Genomic DNA, 24343 nt, shown 5'->3' with positions numbered 1-24343 from the left:
ATGTTGATAAAGATTTTATCACTCTTAATTAATGTGTTTATTTGTTATCTCTAAAAGTTATTTTTGTTGTAGTAAAAAAATCAAGGTGGTGTGATAAACTCATAGGTTCATCTCCCTCTAAAGTTTAGACACATTATCCTCAACACATAAAAAATACAATAAAGCTCTAGTGTATACCGGTGAAGCCTCGCCTTTAAGAGTGTGGCACTTGCGTTGAGGAGTCAGACGCCCCAGTAGCCTCAATAGTGATGCTGGTGGTGACCAGCACACACACACAATGATACCTCAAAGGAACCTCCACAACGAATAGTGAAGTAATAGGAGTTCCACGACTCAAATTTTTTAAAAATAGTATTTTTTTTTTGTTGTATTTTAATTTAAATAGTGTACTATTTTTTACTTTATCTTTGGCTTTTAGTCTTGAATTCATATCTTTTAGTTCTAGCTTTACTATTTTAAACTTTAAAAGTATTTGCATAAATTTTTTAATTACTTTGAATAAAAATACTAACAGTTGAAGAAGAAAAATACTTTAATCTTGGACATCTCAATGGAGTCTTCACGTTAGATTTGTGAGAGAAGGACAAATTAAACAAAATATTCATTAGGTTATATTTCTTTACATGTAAAATAGCATGTTAACAAAATTAAAACCATTTATTACCATAAATGGTCATTCGATACTTTTTCCTTACAAAATTGGCTTGTGTTCTTCACTGCTGCTGCTGCTTCCTCATTGCTTGCTTCTTGCCTGTGCTTCTTCTTCATGTTTCTATTTGCTGCTTTTTCTTCTTCGTTTTCTCTACTGATGTTGGTCCTTTTTTTTTCTAAATAAAAATAAAATCAATGTACCATAAATGTGAATCGTTTTAAGTGAACTTGAAACATCGAGATGATATCATATCCAAAAATCTGTGACTAACTATCTAGAGGTGATTTTAAGTTAAACCCGAGATTAAATATTCAATATATTCCTCATGTATAGTTAAGTTATATTCAACTTTTTGAGTGTATCATAATTTATATTCGATATTTAGCTCATGTGTCAGTAAGCTATATTACATATTCCGTATATACTTTTTATGACTTTTATATGGTCAATGTATACTTCCTGTGACTCTTGGCTATTTCTTATGTAAATATAATATGATTATATTTATTGTAAACTAATAACTTTATTGTATATATACTTGAAGCTATGAATGAGAGTTTATTTTATAGAAAATTTTTTAAATTAATACTACTTAAAATTTATCAATATTGGTAAGATATAACAACTTATGCTATGATTATCAGCTTGGTGAAGACTAGCTACAACAAAAAGGCTACCAAAGTTTGCCATACAGAAGCATGTTGAATGAATAAGCATGGGGTAATAAATAGGCAAGTAAGAGTAATGATAGTGAAGTATTAATCACTTGTGTCTTTGTAATGGTGGTCTATATTTTATGGAGAGAAAGAAATACTACCATATATCCTATCAAAAATTACCTTTCTCATCTCGTTAAGTACTGAATATTTACATTGCTGAAGCACAGAGGAGCATTTTGAGACAGGAAAACGCCCATAAGAACAAGCTCAAAAAATTGATCAATCATGCTCCTATAAGAACAAATTTCACCAACATCACAAGGCATGCAAACATGAGAGTTGAGACCACCTTCATGTAACCACTCTTTATGCTCCACCTTAAAGCAACTTTTACCCAAACAAGACTTGTTCTTTAAGAAGCTCTCAATTACTGCTAACACGGTTAAACACACAAGTCAAGTAATTTCAGCAAGGCTATCAGAAATTTTAAGATATCAAGATGCAAGTGCAACTTCAGAATGAGATTCCTGATCTATACTTCCACTAAGCAAAGGGCTCTTCTGAAACTCATTCCTCAACTGTCCACAAGCAGCACTTGCATCAAGTCCCCTTGTTTGACGTACACTAGCAGTTACTTTACGAGATTCAAGAGCAGAGACAAATGCAATAACCTACGCCAAAAAGATAAAAAATAAATGCATCAATGAGAGATAAACTCAGATGGAGTGCTTAGAAAGACAAATGAGGAACCCATCAGCAAAGGATTGGCCATTGAAGAGATTAGATGAAGCGTACAGATCTTTTGGATGGACGCTTATACTCCGAACCATCTATTGGATTGAATGGTATTAAGTTAACATGATGGCCACGACCCCATTCATGAAGCAATTCTGCCAGTTCAATTGCATGCTTGACGGAATCATTCACTCCGGCTGCAGAGAAGTAAAAATTGAAAAGTCAAATCCTTGGCACATGTTTTCCGGAGTAAGGGAACTGGGATAGTCTACAACAAAGGAAAAGAGAAAAAAATTCACTGAACACCTAGAAGTGTATATTCAAAGGAAACCCTTCTTCTAGTTTCCAGGAAGTAGTCCCTGCAATCCTTCATTATTGCATTCAAAGGGTAGGACTTTGCACTTGGTACAATCTTTTCTCGAAGACTCTGATTTGGAGCATGTAAGCTGATGTACAACAGTAAAACAAAGTAGAAATCAGCAACTCTAGATAGGTAAGAATAAATTACCAGGGAACAAAAGAATGTATGTGTTATGACATGCAATATCTTCATAGCTCTATTTAGGTCAATTTTAGAGTCCTTGAGATAACTTGGTGTTCCCGAAAATAATATAGAGAGAGATAACTTGCTATAAAGTCCCAGTAAAGAGATGAAATCTAATCACATCATGAGACGTCAAGTTCCTCCATCAATCTATTTTGCCAGATGAAAAAGACCCATTTATGGTAAAAAAAAAAAATATGCTCCCAGGCATGAGTCCCAAGATACTCTCTTTCCTCCTTTAGAAAGATAACAAAATTTCCCTTTTCCGGTGCCCTTAATGGAAATTGACCTTCATTCCTTCAAACACTCGGTTCTCATCCACTGTGGTTACTGTTTTATTACTTCTAGTCCTTTTCATTAGCCCAATGTTTTGAACGGTGAGAGGCGACAAAAGACGACAAAGGCCTGCCTCGCCACGCGGCGAGCCGAGGGGCGAGGAGCTCGCCTTTTTGAATCTAGGTGCCAATTAATACCAAAAATTAAAAACATTTAATTGCACATATAATATTCAAAATTTCAATAGCAATTACATATATTACAAATACTATAATAATTACTATAGAAGAATTAATTTTTTTTCAAGAAAATAATGGACAGCAGTCACAACACAGTGAAAGCAGAAAGCATTTTACAGTAATCCGGGACAAATCAGAGAGTGAAGAAAATAGAGGAAAAAAAGAGTAGTGAAGGCAGGGAGCAGTGAAGTGTGAAAGAGAAAGAGACGAATGGAGCAGCAACTCGAGGGAAAGTGACGAAGAAGAGAGCAGCGACTGAGGAAGAGAAGAAGAGCAGCGACTCGAGGAAGAGAAGAAGAGGAATGCACGAAAGTCTGATGAAAGTTTGAAAATAGAAAAAAATAAGATAAAAAGAATCAAAATGGCGACGCCATTTACGTCGCCATTGGGTCGCCTATTTGAGGTCGCATCGCCTCAGTGGATAATGGAGACATAGCCTCGCCTCGCCATTCGCCAAAGGCGCTATGGCGAGCGCTTTTTACAACACTGCTTTAGCCTTAGTTTGTTATAGCATTATCATGGGGGAAAACAGAGTTAACTTTAAGACGGGATGAGAGGCCCTTGTACTTGACTTCGTTTGTAAGTTGAAACCCTTATACTTACGATTTCGTCAACTGAACCCCTCAACTCTCTGAAACTTAATATTTTAAACCTCTCAAACCATTGACTGAACAATGTGGCATTAATATTGCTAAGCTGGAATATTTCGTGATTTCACGTGTTGCATTAATATTGTTGAACTGAAATATTTTTGTGATTTTACGAGTTTAAATTTATTTATTTCCAAAACTAGCCTTTCCCTTTCATAAAAAGTTGTAACTTTTATGAAGAGTTGTGACTTTAATAAAGAGTTGATTTTTATGAAAAGTTGCGGCTTTTATAAAGAGTAACGACTTTTTTGAAGAGTTGCGACTTTTTTGAAAAGTTGTGACTTTTATAAAAAAAATTGGAACTTTAATGAATAGTTGTAACTTTTATGAAAGATTGTGACTTTTCCTAAGGGTTGCAACTTTTCCAAATAGTTGTGACATTTCCTAAGGGTTGCAACTTTTCCAAATAGTTGTAACCTTTCCGATAAGGCACAATAAACAGTTGTTCATATTGTCCTTTTTTGTATATAAATAGAGGTTTTTTGTCTCATTTAAAACAATGAAAATTATAAACCTCCTTTTCTTATTCTTCTTCACAACTAAATATTTGTTCATGTTGAGTGACACGCTGACATCATTGCTTATGTTACAGACCTTGGTATGTAATTTTACAATTATTAATTTATGCTTATGTTATTAAGAATAAATGATAATATAGTGTTTTAGTTTTAATTACTGATAGGTTCAAAATATTATTTTATAAAATTTGTGGCGATTATGAAAGGTTCTAACTTTTTCAAAGACTTAAGACCTTTTCGATAAGACACAATAATCATTTATACACTATCCTTTGTTGTTTATAAATAAGCATTTATTCTATTATTACAGAACCTGGTATATTTTTTATAATCATTAATTTATGCTTATGTTATTAATTTCTATTTTGGAGTACATGTTTTAATTTTGTTGTTTATATTTATGCTTTTGTTCATTATGTTGAAATATGTTAGTCAAGAGTTTTATGTAATCATTAAACTATTGGAGTCATGTAGATTATAATTCTTTAACTTTTAAAATAAAATGACTTTAATGATTCAATGGCTAAAAGACAATGGGGTGTCCAAGAATGGACTTTTGAGAGTTCAAAGTTATGGTGATTCCACACTACCTTAGAGTTTTAGTTATTCAACTTTCTGTCTTATCAAGACATTCAATCGATTAGTGACACTTAATAAATAAAGGAATGTAGTGGGATGGTAAGTATTGACTCAACCTTAATCAAAAGTTTCCTTTCAAATGGTTGATTAGAGTCAATGAATTACTCCTCAAAGTAGGATGAATCCATAATAATGAATATTAAGTAAATAATTATATCCTTACAGATATTAGATTAAAGTCGCAAAAAATAAAGTTTTAACCATATTGATCGAAACATAAACAACAAAATATGTCTTTTGGATATCAAAGTAGTGTCATCGACTGCGAATGATTTTGAATAAGGGACTTGCCAAGACATCATTTAATCCAAATTATTTGAGTGAAATACGTTGTTTCCTTGAACTCCAAGAGACGTCCTTTTAAATATTAATTAACTTATCAAGTACACAACTAATTATATAAGACGTATAATATTTATATTTTATGTGTAGAGGTCTTTAATAGGAGAAAATCTATGGCAATTGATGAATAAAATGTTTGTACCAATTTTTTAAAATACAAATATAGTATAGACAATGAAACAATTATATATATTTTCTAAAGACTTTGGTGATGAGTAACTACTACAACAAAATGATAAATTAATAACAAAATACATACAAATTTAGATCAAATCTTTTTGTTTTAAGATTAAAAAAAAATCATTTCATCTTTAGATAAAACATTCTTGACAATTTACTGTAGGGATGTACCCACTCAAAAACACTTATATTATCAAATGTTCGTAAATATATTATTGACGTAGTTCACCACTGCGCGAAGCGCAATCAATTTACCTAGTATTTTATATTTAAAAACATCAAAAATTTTCTTCTTCCCATTCCATTCCTTTCCGTTTTTTTTTAGATACACCCCATCATACCCACCCCCATCTTCTTCTTCTACTAAATGCTCCCGCATCACTCCCCCACCCCCAAATGCTTTCTCAAATTTCTTCTGCAAACCAACACCACCCATAGACCTTCTCGTTTTACCATATAGTATTTTTCAAATCTTGTATGAGTTAATGTGAAGGGTAATAGTGGTATTGGAAAACTTCATTGATAAACTTGAGGAAGCTTGACGAACGATAGATGGGTTTTTTGAATTTATGAAATTAATTCAAATTTGTGATGAAGATTTGTCGGGATTGTGTTTGTGAACCTATAGTATGAAGATCAAGTCATTAGGTAAAAATTCCTCCCATTGGACATGAATTTGGTGCTCAATTTGAGAGCAGATAAGGAGAAAATAATGTTGAAAATTTCAAGAAAATGCAAAAGATGCTTTTTATTTTATTTTTTTAACATCGGATGAGAAAGAGGTTTAAATATTGTGTTTCAGTGAGCTTAAGGGTTCATTTGACAAAGCCATGAGTAAAAGGGTCCATCTTACAAACGGAGTCAAGTACAAGGGTCTCTCAAGTCGTTCCACCTTAATGCAGGTTTTAAGTCCTATCGCCTGTGATATCACCAGATGGACTTCAGGCAATGCCAGTTGGTTTGATAGGCTTGAAAGAAGCAGGAATACAATGAGAAGAGTAGAAGATGGAGAAACAAGGGTCTGAGCTGCAGAATATTTTGGTACCAGGAAGTATAATAAACATGGAAGATAAATGATTATCCTATCAATGAAGGGAGAGGGGCACGATCAATCATTGTTCTTCCTGAGGTGTCCATTAATGAAGGGTGGAGAGGCATAGCATTTAAGATAGAAAGTTCTATTAAATGGTCCCTTCAGCTGACCATCAAAGCTTCGCACGGAATTGTCTACATTAATGTCCCTTTTACAAAAGTTGTTGAGAAAAGTAAATGGCAGCCAACTCCAAGTATATGTAGTGAGCTACTTACTGGTAGTGAAACAGTAGGAAACCCATCAGTTGACTCATCAGAAAACCAGGACAAGGCTATTGGGAAGGTGTATTATCGGTTCCTTTGGAAAGCCAATGGCTGGAAAACCCGATCTATAGAAGATGGCCCTCCACAGTTTGGAAGAAAGTCATTGGGGTAAATATATATGAGGTGCTAGGAAACCTTTCTTTTTTAGTTCCCAAACCGATACAGGGTAGAACAGACCCTTCAAGGTGTGTGGACTTGGAAGAAGCAAGGTCAATCTAGAATGCAGTCCATTCGCAGGTTGTGTACCGCTATCACAGAAAGCAAAAACAACTTGGATTAGGTCTATGGGTTTGCCATTCCATATGTGGTCCATTGAGGGTTTTCATCAAATAGGGAATTTATATGGTGGCTGGAAGGCTACACCCTAAAGGGGTCAGAATTATAGCAGAAGGTGATAGTAGTAATATCCCAAAGTAACTAATAATTTCTAGAGACGGACTCAACTATTCACCCCAATATGCACTGAAAGAGAAACAAGCTTTGGAAAAGCGGCAACGGAAAGGGGCAAGAATTCAGGTGAAGACGAGGGCTTCAGTGAAGTCTTAGTGTATGCGAGAGACCAGTGGGTAATACAACCCTAAAATATAATAAATGCAACTGCTCTATTGACAGCTGTTGACTGGGGCAACAGGAGATCCACATGGGTGCTAATGATCGAAATTATAAAACGGATGGGGGAGCATGTGAGGAACTTTCATTTGAGCATGCTGTTTTAACAAAGGTTTTGACTGAAACCTCTAGTGGGCCTAACCCAGCTCATGTTATTCTTAATAACTTCTGAGTCATAGCCCACAGAAGACACCTCTTATGAGATTCAATTAGATGATTTTATTGGAGCAAATTCATCGATCAATGAAAGTTTATGCATGCAACAGGAAACTTCAAGAAACAGGAAGAATTTGATCAGTTCAGAGCCAAGAAGTAAGCAGAGAAGATCCAGCGGAGAGAAAGGACACAAATCACCTATGCTTGACAAAGACGGATGAGGTCAATCTTGAGAAACAGATGAAATAGTGATGGAAGTTTTTGGGTGTCAACAACTACAATTGGAATCAGTTTTTCATGGGGATGATTTTAAGTGCAGAATTTTGAACCTGTTCTAATTCAACAATACGCTTTACTGGAGAGAGACGGACTCAACAGTATGGGTCCACCAAAATCTTTTAAAACATAGCAAGATGTTTGGAGTTGATTTTCATGGCCATGAAGAGGAAGCACTTAAACTTCTCATGCAAATTGATGGATGTAGGCAAGTGAGAAGAATGGAATCACAAGTGGAACATGAATTGAAGCTTAGAAACTTTTGATGTCAAATTCAAAAGTAATGGCACCAGAACAAAGGGAAAGGGAAAAGTCAGCATGATACATGAACCTCAAAATAGTGTCATTTGGGGAAAAGAAGACTTGTGAAGAAATTGATTCAAGAATGGAAGTCAGAGATTATTTGCCTTCAAGAAACAAAGTTTGAAGGGAATGTGCAGGAGCTAGTCAAACAAATCTGGGGTAAAAGATGGATTAGAAGCACAAACTGGGGAAGCAAGTAGGACTAGAGGTGGCATCCTTTTTTTGGAACTACTAGAGGTGGAATCCTAATGCTATGGGAAGTTTGGAAGGGGGAGGATGTCCCGATTGGAGAATACACATTCTCTTGTAAGATGGAGCCTCAACTACAAAGTTTTGACTGCCACATTACAGGATAAGCTCCAAACAGTAGAGTGGTATGGAAGGAATTAGGAGCAGTTAGAAGACTATGGAGGACTCTTGGGCTGATTGTGGTGAATTCAATGTATACAGACACCCTTCTGGAAAAAGGGAACTACCAGGAGACCATCAGCTATGGTGGAATTCTCAGATTTTGTAGAGGACGTGGAACTAATTGATCTCCATCTGGAAGGTGGCTCTTATACATTTTTGAAGGTCATAATCATGTTGTAGCTTCCAGAATAGATAGAATCTTGATATCTACAGTGTGGAATGATCTCTTTTAATAACTTGAAGCATTCTACACAAGACAACCTCAGATCATGTTTCAGGAACTCTCATTTGTGACAAATGGAAACATACTAAATCTTATTTCAAATTCGAGACTTGGTTGTTGAACTCTGAAGGTTTTATTTATAGAATTAGAATTTGGTGGTCTTCTCTTACTATTCATGGAAACCAGGTTACATTTTGGCTTGCAAACTTAAAGCTCTCAAGGGTTAACTTAAAATTGGAGCAGGAATGAGAAGGAGAGCTCGAGGCTCCATAGTTTTAAACTGCTAAGTCAATTGGCTGTTTTAGATGAAATACTAGAATGCAGAACTTTGACAGAGGAGAAAATGATAAGGAAAGTTACTATCTTCGTGTAATATGAAGAATGCTTCAGGAATGAAGAGGTGGCCTGTAACAGAGATCTAGGATATTAGGGCTCAAAAAAGGGATAGGAACACCAAGTTTTTGACCAAACTGCCAATGCATATAAGAGATACAACCGTATTGATCATACAATGGTACATGAGGTGAGCATAGTTGAACTGGACAAAATAAAGGGGGAGATCATTTCTTTCAACAAATTATACACACAAACTGAAGAATAGAGACCCAGTGGATATATTAGCAATTGTCCTGTAATCTTAGAGTGATAATAAGGCCTTACAAGCTGAATTTGAAGAACCGGAAGTGTTTGTATTAAAGATCATAGATGTTACCTTTTTGTTTAGGAGTCTGTTATTAGTTTCCTATATTTCTGCCTGTACGGTGATAAACGTAGTTAGTCATCCTTACTATTTAGGACTATATAGTTTCCTGGACTCTAGGTGTCAGTTGGTAATGTACTCTATTTAAACAGAATGTTGTACGTGAATACAATCATCTTTCACTTCTATATCTAAAACCTTTATATGTTATCAAGAGTTTTTATTCTCCTCACAGAGTTCTATGTTTCTTATTACCCACCACCAATGGCACCCTCAGTTGCCAATTCTGATGCAACTAATAGTACCACCATTGTTCAATCCAACTCGGTTACCCAGCTTCCGATTAGACTTGTGTGAGACCCTGTGGTTCTATCGCATATATGCATAATATGCATAGCATTGCATGAGTGTATGAAGTTTATATGACTTGGGTGTATCATGCCAGGTTAATGAGGTTGCAAAGGAGTGGTAAAAAACATAGAATTAGACTAACGTTAAGGGTCAAGGATTCCTTAAAGAAGTTCGAGTAAAAGAATGTCTCTTCTAACACCCCGCCCATTCGGAAGGTTTAAGTAAGCCAGTATCTTTGGGGTAAGACAAAGAGTGTCTTATATGCTAAAAGAGATGTTTTATAAGGTGATATAGTCGCACAATGCAAGTTGGGAAATAAAGTGGACAAAGGTTAGAGTAAGTTTTTTTGATAAACTTTCTGAAGTTTAGGTTAAATGTGTTGGAGCTTTTCTTCCAATCGATACAGCTTTAGAAGAACCCCAATATACCAAATCGAAGGATTACGAGCTACTTTCCAACACACTAAACCATTTGTCCATACGACTTCAGAATTGAGATATATTCAGATTTTAGTGAGACTACACAAGCAGGCACATGAAGGTGGGGCCCTAGCCCCAATGTCGGTTTAGCTTTATAAGATTTGATTTTCCTTCATTTAATCTCATCTTTTTCGACCAAATAAGAAGAAAATTGTCCTAAATCCTCTCTAAAGGTTTCCCTATCAATCCAAGCAAAGATCTACAAGATTTGAACGTGGTTTCACCCGCAGAATTTTCATAGAGATTGTGTTACTTCTTTCCTCCTCTTTCGTTATTATTTAAAGGATTCTTCATAGTGAAGGAGTCTCGTTTTTTAGGTGGTGTTGCTGTTGTTTGGAGGTAATAATTCTCACCCTTTAATTTATTGAGCGAGTCCAAGTGATAGCTATGCTATATAAGCAAGAACACGAATAAATGGCTGGAAAATCGTATTTGGATAGTTATGTGATGTTGGACTGTTTTTAAAGTACTTTTTGATGTTGTTGTTGCTGGAATTTTCAAAATGATTTGTTTGTGTGTGGTTGTTGTTTATATGAGTCTGGAAGAGAATAAGAAGTATAGATAGGTAATTAGTTGCAAGATAAATAAGTGTAACGTTAGTTCTATTATTGCATTGTAATTTTCAAATGGTTTCTTCTTGGTTCAATGTCTTGTGGTTGAGGAGACTGTTTGTAACTGAGGAGACATGCTAAAATACTATAAGCTCCATCAATATTAAGTCAAGGTTTTGCCCTTTTATTCTCTTATTGCTTATGAAGAGAAAGACATGATTCCAAACATAATTATTGGACGAACTCCCACGATGGTGATTAGAAGTCGTAAGTTCGAGCTATTATAATTGATGAAATAATTGAAAAATCAAAAAGAAAGAACAAAAATGATTAATAACCCAGTAGAGACTGGTACGATGAAATTCAACATTTTGTTAGTTCGGGTTTGATTGTGTCGTAACTCTATAATTTAGGTTATCGTTGGACGAACTGCTGATATTGATCCCCCGAAATAAAGATTTTTTTCAAGCGATTGTGTGATAACTTTTTCTTCTTTCTCAATCATTAAAGATATTATGTGAATCAATATATTACTTAACCTAATGAGTTAAACTTAAAGTAAAAAAGTAAAAAGAAAAAGTTTTCTAGTTTTACAAGTGTTCGCTTTATAATAGGTGAACAATTATAGGACTGTATTACATATATTTTTTTCTGACTTAAATGGTTTGAAGACTCGTGGTTGGGATTTGGTTGGGGCTATTTTGGGGTTGGAAAGGAGGGGTGTGGCGATACACCGAGTTTTTATTGTTGTGCGGGCATAATCTATTTGGGTGTTGTTGACTATTGCGTAGGCCTCCACTTGTTAATAGCCACTGCAAAAATGTATGTTATGTCATTAATTTAGGGTAGTAATCTGGAGAAGAAAATGTAATGAAGCATACATTTAAAAAGGGTCTGGCGAGCTAATCACTCTGCTAGTAAGCTCTAAATTGCTACTTTGACCCTGAGTGATAATATTATGCCAATAATGGTAATGTGGCATGATTTTTTGTAGATTACATACCGTAAGAAAGGGGTACAATCAATATAATACCGCAACACCCAGAATTGAGGTATGGTAAGGCTGAGCGTTATACTTCCTTTGAGCATGAATTTTGGAATTCTTAATCGTCAAAAGTTGTTTTACTATTCTATTGCTAGAAAGACCTTTTGTAAAAGGCATTGAGATTGCAGTGGCGAATTTTTGTGACTTAAAAGTGTTATAACTTGAAAAGATTATGGATGAACAATACGAATTTGTAATCACTCCTCCTTCTTCGCTAATTTTTTTTTATGACAAGGGAAACCCGCAGCCGGTACCCTTTGGATGCGCACGGGGTAAAACCCCTGCTCCTACGCAATAACTCGCAAACCACATAGGAGAGGTAACCCGTACTAGGCAGCCTGGTGTGACGAGCTTGACCCAGAAGGCAAACCCCTTGCTTTCGCTAGCAAGGGGTTTCCAACTTGAGACCTCCAACATGGAAGTCCCAAGCTCAAACCACTGGGCCACCCCAAAGGGTCCTTCTTCGCTAATTTATATTTTTGAAGAACTTCAAAATAATATGCCAATCTCCAAAACTCTTAAATAAAACTCGTATGTTTAAACTAATAAAGGAGACGGTTTTTTGAAATACTTTCTCTTACAAACTACTCAAGAAATATATATAGAAACTAAGTGAAGAACTTTAAGCTCTTTATGAACATCTTCAGGTTTAAGTTACCTTTCTAAATCCAAGCAGCTGACACAAATTCTGGTTATAGTGGGTAACTTGCCTTCAATATGCCTTAGCATGCCTTTGGGAGAAAATCTGAGGTCCATACAAATCTAGAATCCAGTTCTGGAGAAGTGTGAGAAGAAGTTGTCATGATGGAGATCACAATACCTATCCTTGGATAGGAGGCAAACTTACCCTAACAAATTTTGTGTTAGATGTACTTCCAACATTTATGATGTCCCTATTTCATATACCTCTGGCAGTTACATAGAGGATGGATGAAACACAAAGATGCTTTCTTTGGCAAGGCAATAAGGAAAGGGAAAGGTTTGCTTTTAGTTGATGAACGAATGTTATCAGTAGGAAAAATCAAGGGGAATAGGTATCAAACACCTCAAGCATCAGAGTAAAGTTCTCAAGGTGAAGTGGTTATTGAGGCATGCCTAGGATTCTGAATATCTATGCAGTAGTGTTATTAAGACTAAATATGGGTAGTTGGACAAGTAGGACCCTCGAGAAGCTACCACCATTACAGAGTTAGTCTCTAGACAACTACTAGATCCTATAGATCCTACTGGCATTTTCTAGATAATCAGACTTGATATAAAGGCATTCAATGGTAACAAATCTCCAACTGGACAGACCGGTGGATGGATTCTACTAGCCTAGAGGTTTTATTCACAGGTACTTTTATCATGGCCCAACAACAGAACATATAAGTGGCTGAGATGTGGATGTATCAATGTTGGGACTTAAGAATCAGAAGACCTTTGAATGATTGGGAGGTTCCAAGATTGATTGAATTTCATAAGTTTTTGGAGGCATTTCAAGGATTACGAAACGGAGGGGACTGCGTATGGTGAAAGAAACATAGCAAAGGTGTCTATTATGGACGAGTTGGAAGCCATTAAATTAAGTATTTAGTTATAGTTGAGTACCTTTCCTTATTATTCTAAAATAGGATTTATGCTTTATAGTTTCATAAGATTAGGGGTTAAGCTATAGTTATTAGTTTGGAATAGGATCTAATTCTCCTACTTTCACAAGAATTAGACTTCCTATTAATGTTATATGACTCCTACTTAAAGGGTTTTTTGATGAATAAATCAGTAAGTCATATTTCAAGAAAAAGCAAGAAATCAGAGTTCTTTCTTCCATTGAACTCTAAGGTTTTATCTCCCTTTGAAGAGCTGAAGAGATAGGAATTCTATCTTTTGATGAATTATAAGGTTTCAGCCTCCTTTTAACGAGCATAATTTTATATATTGCCCTGTGAATCGACTTCCCTACTGATTCATAACAATTTGGTATCAGAGCGCAACACAATGGGTGATGAGATCAGTTCTCGATTTCAAGAACGTACAATTACAGATTTCTAATGGACTTTAAAATTGCAGCAATGGAACAACGTCTCACCGAAAGAATTGTTCAAGTCATCCAAGATCAATTGTCTAGATTGAGAATTGACTCCACAAACCCAGCAACCCACAAATCAGAGTCAAAAAGTGCCCAGACAATTAGCAGATCAAGAACACCTGCTAGAAAAGACAATAAACCACCTACTTATAACGACACCAATAACCCACTAATTCGGGGACATCGTTGTGAACAATTTTTTGAAAAATATCAACATAGAATGAAAGCAAAAAAGATTGGTGTGGCTGGATTTCACATGTTCGGACAAGCACCATTATGGTATTATCAACTGAAACGAGCGAAATGCTCAATGAGTTGGGAAGAATTTCAGCAATTTGGACCTCATGAAAGTAGCAACCTGATAGGAGAACTAGACATGCTTCAGCAAACTAATAGAGTCGAAATTTATCAATGTCAACTTCAAGCTACAACTAGAATTGGATAAGTTGATATGGGTCCAGATTTTCCAGATTATTCCCCCGAAACTTGAGCTTGAGGAGAAGCTCTTTCAACATGAGGGGAGTAATGTTATGGATGCATTAGAAGCCACTAAATTAAGTATTTAATTATATTTTAGTAGCTTTATCTATTATCCTAGAATAGGATTTATGTTTTGTAGTTTCATAAGGATTAGGTTAAGCTATAATTATTAGTTTGGAATGGGATTTAGGTCTCCTACTTTCATAAGAATTAGACTTCCTATTTGATGTAATATGACTCATTTTTAAAGGGTTTTTTGATTAATAAATCAGTAAGTCGTATTTCAGCAAAAAGCAAATGATCAGAGTTTTCTCTTCCATTGAACTCTAAGGGGTCACTTGGTTACTAGTTAGAGTTATGTAGGTATTAGTTATGCATGGTATAGTTATATAGGTATTAGTTATGCAGGGTTTACTCATGCATGGTTTAGTTATGTAGGTATTAGTTATGCAGGGGTATTAGTTATGCAAGTATTAGTTATGGAGGTATTATTTAGTTATGTAAAAATTACATTACATGAATTAGTAACTATTGAAACTGAATTTAATATAAATTAATATATATTATTTTAAAATAAATTAGCAAGCAAATAGTATAAATTCTCCCTTAATAAAATAAAGAAAGGAATTTTCTCTATACTTAACTAGGAAATTTGTGTTTTTTTTCTCGTTTTTATTAATGTTTAAAGCTTATAAAATAATATACTAGTAAAATATTTCAAGTATATTATACTATACTATTTTATATAATGTAAATTTCTATCAATATGTTGCATGTGTTGTTTGTACATTTTTAGTATACCAAATATATATGTTCATATTCTAAATAAAAAATTAATACATGATAATTAAATATGTGGTATATTTCGCAAGGTATAATGCGAATATATAATCAACATATGCCTTACCAAAATTATACATTCCGATCCATAATATTAATAACATATTTATATTTTGATTTCAAATGAAAAAAAAGTCACTCTGTATACAAAAAGAAATAAGAAACGAAAATAGTTGGGATAATAGAATTTGTTATGTAAAGATATCAATAAAAAACAGATTTAGAATAAATTAATAGGGTTAAATGCGTAATTTATCATTCTAATACATGTATAACTAATACCCACATAACTTATTCCACCTTCTATCCTGCATAAATTAATGTAAGACTACAAAAAGCGCAACCAAACTACGCATTAAATTAATACATGAATAACTTTTATACAATATTTAGAAACCTATCAACTAAACATAGTACAAGTCATGTTGACTTTTCAACCTAATACAAAACTTTTATCAAACATAGTAAAACTAATGCAACTCTTTATACATGAATAACATGCCTCTTATACCGTATCCAAACAGCCCCTAAGGTTTCAGTCTGCCTTTGAAGAGCTGAAGAGATAGGAGTTCTCTCTTTTAATGAATTCTAAGGTTTGAGTTTCCGTTTAACGAGCTGAATTTATATATTACATGTGAATCGATCCTTCTCTAAAAATTCAGAACATATTCTAAACCAGATTGAGTCAAAAATTACCAACTGACCAAGAAAGCATATTTGGAAGATTAGAGTGCCTCATCGAGTTTCACTTAGCTTTTAGCCTATGAGGTTGTTCCTACACTTGATAATGTGGCTAACAGGGGGATATCTCTCTGCTCAAGATACTTTTTTGTGTGGAAGGGATGCTGAGACAGTCAACCACTGTTTCCACACTGTCTTATCACTAATCAAACGTTGAAGACTATTTTTATCAATATCACAGGCATTTCATGGACAATGCCAAGAAAGATTGTTGACACTCTTTTCAGTTTTCAGGTAGGAAAAAGCAAGAGTTGGGGCAAGAGATAGGGATAGACGGATGATTAATCCCCCATGTATTTGGTGGACGATTTGGAAGGAAAGGAATGTTAGATGTTTTGGGAGTAGGAGTAGAATATACATAATGTTAAGCTCCATTATAGATTGTTATCTGTTTCTGGTGTACAAAGGCTTTCGCTAGTGATACTGCAACAATTCTAGATGTTTTGGTGTCAGTAAAGGTTATATTTTTTAATCTTCCTCTTGTAAATATGGTTGTCAAGTACTGCCTAAGTACTGAAATTAACACAAATTGTTACCAGATTCAAGAAAGAAAAATAAAAGCATCAAGTTCCACCAATATTTGAAATGTCCCGTTTAAATTCCTTGCCTAAACCTTTGAATTAGGACATAATCACTCTCTAAATTTACCAAATCTGGTGTTAGTAATCATTTATAAGAAAACAAGATGCACGACACAATCCCAGTACACCTCGCTTTGTTACATTTTGTCAAGTTCTATTGGCCACAAATCTCTGAAATTAAGTTGGTAATGAACTGTCTTGCTACTAAAATGTGTTTACATCATGGTTCTTAAGCTAAAGTCATCACTAGAGAATCAATGGCACACCATATTCGTGTGTTTCCAATGTAGGTTCAAATTTTGTTCACGTGTGGATTAGAACAATTCTCAAAAGAAAAATAAAGAGGCACATATCAGGAGGATAGGAGGACATTATGGACAAGAGGGAGTTGCTCCGATGTTAAGCACCCGTCACTCACAAGCGTAAGGTTGTGAGTTCGAGCCACCAAGCGAGCAAAAAGGTGGTAGCTCCTGTGAGGGTTAAAAAAGGACATTGGAAAGGGCACAAGAAAATCTCTATGCTGCAAAATCAGCACCCACATAATCTTTTCATATGCATATATAGAGAGGGCTCAGAGTATTCCATACAACATAAATATTTCATGAAGGAAATAAGCACCCACACCACTATAGCAGTGCAAAAATGATATGAATCTTGTGGACACAGCTAGAAATTAATATTGAACAAGCCAGAATTATCTGCCACTAAACATGTATTGTTCAGCTATCATATACAAGATAAGTGTGGCCAAACCAAATTCAAAAGTTAATATGTTTACGTACCTTCTTATATTTATCTGTTTTTTATTGATACATTTCTTTCCTTTTATTGCGTTTTGTTTGTGTTGTTGGGAGGAGAATTTGAGGAAGAAGACAGAGAAACTACTACCTGAGAGCCAGCGTAGACTGAAGTTTGTAAGATGCAAGCTTCTTTATGGTGTTTGGAACTCCAACGGTTGAAATTGTAATCATCCTTTGCCCAATCAGAATATCCTTGTAAGAAAACGAATAATTCAAATTCATACTACACAGGTTTTAAGAATTCTAGCTATGAAATAACATGTAGCTATATGCTGCTTGCATACAGAACTTAAAGGCCAATATATGGAAAATATTAATTTAGTAATTTCCAATCCCAGCATTTTTGCATCAACTCCTGGCAGACTGTCTAATGCCTTTAGTATTATTTCATCAAGTTCAATTTACATTTAAAGGGAAACATTTCTCTTGCACAAACAATAGATCTCTCAAATGACTTTCATATTTGAGATAGGTTAAAATTGAGCTTAACTCACACCTCAAAAGCTAGCTTGAAGGGAGGAGGATTCCCCATGTATTATAAGAAGACCACACATCTCATTAACCACTTAGTGGACTTTTTCATTCTTTGACACCCAACTCACAGTCTCACACCCGGGGCAGGACATCTGATGGTGCATGGAAAAGTTTAATTTGGGAGCCCAACATCAAGTGAGATGGGTCCTGCTCTCATTAGTTGAAATTGGCCTTGGGCCTAACACACACCTCAAAAAATAGCTCGAAAGGAAGAGGATAGCCGAAGCCTTAGACTTTATCATTTTTTAACAAGATATTTTTACTCTGTGAAAGGTTGTAAGTACCAAGTCCCGTAATATTTCAAAGGTGAATATTGATCAAAAGCTACTCAAGAAGCAGCTTGCAATGCAATGACATGCATGTTTAAGCAATTGACACAGCAAATAATTTCAGAATCTATCAGTATTCATGAAGGCAACAGAACTTATGGAGCCTTTTATCGAAAGAAAAACATATATCATAAATAGTTACAGAAAAGGATTGAAAATACTAATAGTTGAACATGTCAGACTTGAGGGAGGAACTGACATGAACAAACAAAGTCATATCACAGATGCTACCAGACCTTATTCAGGCAACGGTATGCTTCAAGGACTTCTTTCATGTTCAACATTGGCTCACCCATACCCATAAACACAACGTTTGTCACTCTCTGCTTGAATAGCTCTTCTATTGCCAAGACCTGCACCAGGTAATTACAAATAAAAATGGTCCCCACAAGTTTGTGCCACAAAGACATACCATGTTCTTGAATTCGGCATCCACCACAAAACAAAAAACAACACAAGCCCAACCACACAATCCTCTAGAGGGTGATCAAGTGTACAGATCAGAATCATGACTGATTAAGCTAAAGAGTTAAATATGATGCTTTGCATTTTAGCAACTATGGTCTGTGAATAGGTCATCTACATCTCTATTTTGAATGATAAAGCAAAAATGATGGACAGAAAATCTATTGAAAATCCCACAATGTAACGTTTATAGCTACAGTGAAGAAAGTATGAAGACGTAGATATATTAGGGACAAAAATATTAGCATAATAGAGATGCAAAGAGAACCTGCTCAACGATTTCATGGCTCTTAAGGTTCCTTGAGAATCCTCCCTTGCCAGTCGCACAGAACGAACAGCGCAACGGGCAGCCCACCTGATTAGCACTAAAATGAATGACCATGGTGGCAGAATAATGACTAAAACCACATAGATTTTGAGCATATGCTTAATCCACGACCATAATGAATTACCTGAGATGAAACACATGCTGTCAAGCGAGATGAACCATCATTGTCTTTAACTGGAATTCCAACAGTCTCGACCAGTCGGTTGTCTTCGAGTTTTATAAGCAACTGAAGTTTATTTGCAGGAATCCTAAGATAGTGAAAGAGGGGAAAGATGGGCAAGAAAGAGAAGTGTACTGCACAAAAGAATTTAATCTTCTAAAACATAACTATAACTAAAATAAAAAAGTCTTAGGATAGACTTGCCTAAGAATATAAAGACAAATAAAACAGAAAGTGTCTTAGTGCACAACGACAACTTGTATATAGCATGTGACGCAAGTCCATTTTCTGACTTGTACAAGTTGCTCTCCTTCAGCAGCTAGATGTAAACACAACATCCTTCCATGTTAACGGAGTTATGTCACCCAAAAGACAGAAACAGGGTCTGCCAGTAATGTCCATAACAAATTTAGCTGATAATTTTTAACATCTTCATTCCTTCAAACGAAGGAAGGGAAAGAACCTTTTGAATACTCAGAACACCAACATACATTACATATATACTTTGGTTATCAGATTTCATATGCATTATTATCTCCATTTCCGAGGTAGATTCAAGCCAACTCAACAGTGGTGGTCATATAATTGGCTGGACTCACCTTGAAAAGAAATGGGTAAGCTGAACCAAGGGACCAGATCTTGGTCAGAAGCCCACAAGTTAGAAGGCAAAAGTGATGTGCATCAATCGAAGGAGGCTCATGGCATTCTTTGAAAGAAGGCTCAGACAAAGACACCTCTATTATGCAACAAACTGTCAAACCAGGCATCCTCAGGTTCCCTTAGTGGTATTCCCACATGCGTAGTTCTCTCCATAATATAAGACTTCAAGTTTTGCTTTATCAGGATTAATTTTGCTTTGGGTAATTATAGTAAGGTGAGAAAGCAATATATAGCACATAAGCAGTGTATGTTGTAATGACCTCCAGGTCATTGGTCATTTCTCTGTATGTTGTAATGACCTCCAGGACATAAGCAGTGTATGTTGACTTAAAATGAAGTTTGGGGGTGGGACCCACTTTTTGCTGAGATGACCTCATGTAATTTCGATTGCTCCGTTGAGTCCGGGATATCAAATTTAGTAGGATTGCATATCTCGTTTGCATGCATGGGATTCCGAACGAATTCAGAACACCCCGTCGGAGATTTGGACTTGGGAAATATCAGTTGATATGCATGAGCGAACACCATTCAAGATTTAGGGTTTGGCCTTGTCTCTCCAATCACCCTTGACGATAAGCTCTGCGTCTCTACTTGATTGGAATTCGAACAGGAAAAGAAAATCATTCATATCATACAACTTGTAAATTGGGGGTTCCATTCCACGTTTGTCCTACCCATCTCCTCACATCATTTCGTGTAGGGGCCTCATCACCATTAGTGAATCTTTCCACCAAGCATCTGTTTAACAGAGCATTTTCCTCCTGTGTGCTTTCCTTTTCTTCAATCCGCTGAATCCATTTACTTTTTGCAATCACCTCTTTGTTATTTCCGTTTCCAATAAAGGGCTTATTTAGTTGGGCTCTTGGTGTGATAGTTAAACCTATTGTACTTGATTTTTCATTAATAAACGACTCTATTTTGTTATCAAGTCTCCCCCACCTCTTCATTGAATTTGTTTCTTGGAATAATAATAATTGACCTGCTATGGCCTTTGAGTGCAATGAGTGAAATAAATCTACCATATATATTAAACTTTCGTGTGCAACAAATGCAGGAAGAAATATCTCTACATCTCCACGATTTAAAGTTATTCCTTGCTTAGCCATATAAGCGCATTCTTTCTCAAATCATCCTTCCCATTGAGAATCTAGTACTCTCCACCCATTTGAATCATTCTCCTGATGCAGAATAGGACCTCGTGAGGTCATAACATTACCCTCCCATTCAAAAGAAAATCATGTTTTCCATCTCGGAGAAACAAAAAGATGGAGGAGAAGAGAGAGAATATGAAAAGTCGCAAACACTAATGGTGAAAGACCACCGGAGAGAAATTCAAAAACCTTGAGGAAAGTTTGAAAATTTTTGTTTGGGAAACTGGGAGCGTTGCTTTAGCTGATCCATTGTAATTACAAACATTAATTTATAAAAGGAACATGAGGATATGCCATTTATCAATGCGGCACCTTAGGATATAGCAGTATCTTGTTTATGAAGTATGGTTTTCTCATTTCATAAGATTGTATAAGAATTGGAATTTTCTTTATAGTTTTCACAAATTATGGGGTTTCATATTTACGAGAAAAAATACGACTTAAGAAATCTAAATTGTATGTCCAAACAAAACTTGAACCTCAAATCAATCTGATTTGATATCATGATTTCATGTCGCATGTCCAAAACAGGCCCTTAGAATGAGGGGTACAGCAAAAATCAAAATCAATTTTACACAATAAAATAGTTGTCTTAAAAACGCCAGCACACAGACATATTAGTTCTAACTTCTAAAGATATGAACAACTCCTCCCACCATATAGACAGTACACATACTAAAACCACTTTCTACTCTACTCTTGATCAAAGTAGTCATACGACACTAACTATAGTTTTTGGTTGATACTTCTCCATCCATTTACAATGAGGTTAAACCACTTATCTGTGATTTAGGGCCTGTTTGACTTATAAGTCAAAAGCCATAAGTTAGGATTTCTAACTTATGGCTTTTGACCTTTTTTTTTGTTATTTTGGCTTTAAAATAGTGTTTATAAGCACTTTTTAACTTTACCCAAACACTTCAAAATTGCTTAAAAGTTATTTTGGCTTAAAAGCACCTAAAATAAGTCGATCCAAGCGACCACTTATTCTAGGGCTAGTAGGGTATTTGGGCAGAGCAGGTTAACATTTGAGGCAGGACAGATTCACAATATTATACAATCCATTGACAAGAAAATCAACTTCCACTGAAGGATCAATAGGAAGGTTGAAAAGCCAGTTTTATTTGAAATCATCAGTACATCACTTGAAGGGACACAACAACGCAAAAAATGGTCAGTTATTAGAATTTGAATTTAAAAAATGGAATAACTACATAAGGGGAAAAATATGACCCTTTGGCATGTAGATACTAGTTATCCTCCTCTCATACGCATCAAACATTTCATTTGCCCTCGTCTTTTTCTTCTTTGTAACCCCTCTTCTTCTTCTACTGTTTCTCTGCTTTGTATGGTTTTCTTCTTTTTGTTTTATTCTTCAAACAACTTCCAAATTTTGTTTCTTGTAATTTTTCATACACAAAAATTATTGCTACTTCTCTTTGGAGAGTTCTCTATTGCTTATTTCTTCTGATCTCTTTCGTTCAATAACTAAAGTAATTGAATATTGGTCAAATACTGCAACTTGATTTTCTAATGGTTGACTAGACAAGTGTACGAATTAATTTTGTGATTGAAGTTATTTTTCTTTGGTCCAAGTAAATTTATATTCTAAATTAGAATTGTTTCATTAGAATTAATATCGTCATTATTGTAAATTGGATGCTGAAATTAGCAGTTTTGTAGCAACTCGATGTTATTACATACATTTGGAACTTCTTGTGTTTTTGGAAAATGTGCACCCTACTTCGAAGATGAGTGCACTTCTATTCATGCTTTTTACTTGAAGTCCCCTGAGCCCATCTTTTTTGTGCTTTTGGCTTTTCAAACTGCAAAAGGGCAGTACTCCATGGTATTACGGAGGCACCAGATATACAAAATGGAGACGCCGCGTGCCAAAATGCATTGTAATCAGTCAAACAAAGTTAGCACGCAAGAAACCAAAATATAAGCATTTAACAATGCTCACCTTGGTGGTCCCATCAGCTGCAGTGACTGCTTTATGAATTGGGGACCTCCCAACCCTCCATCCTGCTTCCTCTAAATCGTTCCTAAATTCCAATGGCACTATCCAAAAAGTAGAAATTACAAAAATGAAAGAGATTATGATATAAAATAAACAAAAGTATAGATTTAGAAAAACTCACGCTGGCTAAATTCCTGAATTTCCTTGACTTTTCTCTTGTAGAGGAGATGATATAGTTGTTTACCTCTAAAACTTTTCTATGCACATTAAAAAAAGTAATTAATTGCCAGTAGTTAATGTATGGTGATAAATTGCTGGGCTAAACAAACCTGACCAAAGTCGAGGGAAAGTTGCTGAAGTTGTTCCTCAGACAAGCCAAGGAGGAAGCGCGTCTCCATTTGAGAAGCCTTCTTGAGTGAGGGTACTGTGACCGTGCTGGAGATGGTTGTAAAAGTGCGAGACCGTAAAGCCCGTGCGAAGGAAACTGAGCAGCCGGACTGAAGGAGACCCATCGCCATTTCAGAGCTCTATATTTTAGAGGATAAACCCCTGAAACCCAAAAAATAATGGTAGCCGAGTTCAAACCTCTCAACTCTCAAACGCCAAAGATTACTCAAAAAGACAAAAGGAAAAAGAAAGAAACCTGAGAAAATTAACAAAAGGGCTCCCAATTAAGTGTTATTTTTTGTTTTGCCTTTCTTTGACAGAGAAAAGGTCAACTCACTTGAACACTTATTTAAGGTATATAATTTGAGACCAAACTATTACCAAAATTTCTTGATCTTTTTCTAAACTAGAAAGGCACTCCATTCTTCAACAACCATTTGATAAAAAATAAACATTTTAAAAAAAATAAAAGTATAAAAATATTTTAACTTTGGTCGATATTTATTGTTGCGATACCAAACTTTATGGAGGACTTTTACCTCCTGAACTATTTTATAATGTATTTTTACCGCCGAACTATTTATTAGTGTATTTTAAAGATATATATGTGTCCACGTGGACACATTACTATTTATAATTATGCAATATTTCTTATGTCCCTGTGGACACATATATATCTTTAAAATACACTATCAAATAATGCATGGGGTAAAAGGTCATTTTCAAAGTTTGATATCATAACAGCAATTTCAGTCAAAATTTAACATATTTTGGACCCTTTTTCCAAAAAAAATCATTCAAAACTTCTTTCAAAAAAATCGACCAACATCTGCTCCTTATAACCAATAGATTCATTGTCTCATTGTCGTCAATCGTCACTCTATCTAAAAACTCAATGTCGTCATCCAGCCATCACTCTTCTTAAATTAAGTAGGTCGTTTTCTTTTGAAAAAAATTAGGAT

General features: G+C 35.2%; 1 protein-coding gene across 2 annotated transcripts; it reads right to left on the bottom strand.

The window, feature by feature from the left end:
• Nucleotides 1–1353: 1353 nt before the first annotated feature.
• Nucleotides 1354–23779, bottom strand: LOC107023407 (probable dual-specificity RNA methyltransferase RlmN). Of its 2 annotated transcripts, XM_015224097.2 has the most exons (11): nucleotides 23638–23779; nucleotides 23324–23543; nucleotides 23176–23251; nucleotides 22998–23095; nucleotides 19185–19286; nucleotides 19001–19087; nucleotides 18504–18620; nucleotides 17493–17596; nucleotides 2353–2492; nucleotides 2107–2243; nucleotides 1354–1982 (listed from the first exon to the last, which is right to left on the bottom strand). In XM_015224097.2, exons 2-11 carry the CDS (start codon nucleotides 23510–23512, stop codon nucleotides 1806–1808), a joined length of 1227 nt encoding a protein of 408 aa, XP_015079583.1. In that variant the 5' UTR covers nucleotides 23513–23543; nucleotides 23638–23779; the 3' UTR covers nucleotides 1354–1805. The 2 variants fall into 2 exon arrangements, with proteins under 2 accessions (XP_015079583.1, XP_015079582.1); XM_015224096.2 differs by having other exon boundaries at nucleotides 23324–23639.
• Nucleotides 23780–24343: the final 564 nt, after the last annotated feature.

This window comes from Solanum pennellii, chromosome 6 (assembly GCF_001406875.1).
Source record: "Solanum pennellii chromosome 6, SPENNV200".
Taxonomy (NCBI): Eukaryota; Viridiplantae; Streptophyta; class Magnoliopsida; order Solanales; family Solanaceae; genus Solanum; species Solanum pennellii.
Note: the sequence above shows the minus strand (reverse complement) of the source record. Positions and strands in the feature narration are given on the sequence as shown.

What these genes read in the sequence shown, in the direction of transcription:
- LOC107023407 (XM_015224097.2), bottom strand. Translation starts at nt 23,512, where the DNA reads ATGGCGATGGGTCTCCTTCAGTCCGGCTGCTCAGTTTCCTTCGCACGG. An exon ending in AATTCAGGAATTTAGCCAGC is followed by an intron (nt 23,096 to 23,175) that starts GTGAGTTTTTCT and finishes CTTTTTGGATAG; the next exon opens with TGCCATTGGAATTTAGGAAC. An exon ending in GCCATGAAATCGTTGAGCAG is followed by an intron (nt 18,621 to 19,000) that starts GTTCTCTTTGCA and finishes TACCTGGTGCAG; the next exon opens with GTCTTGGCAATAGAAGAGCT.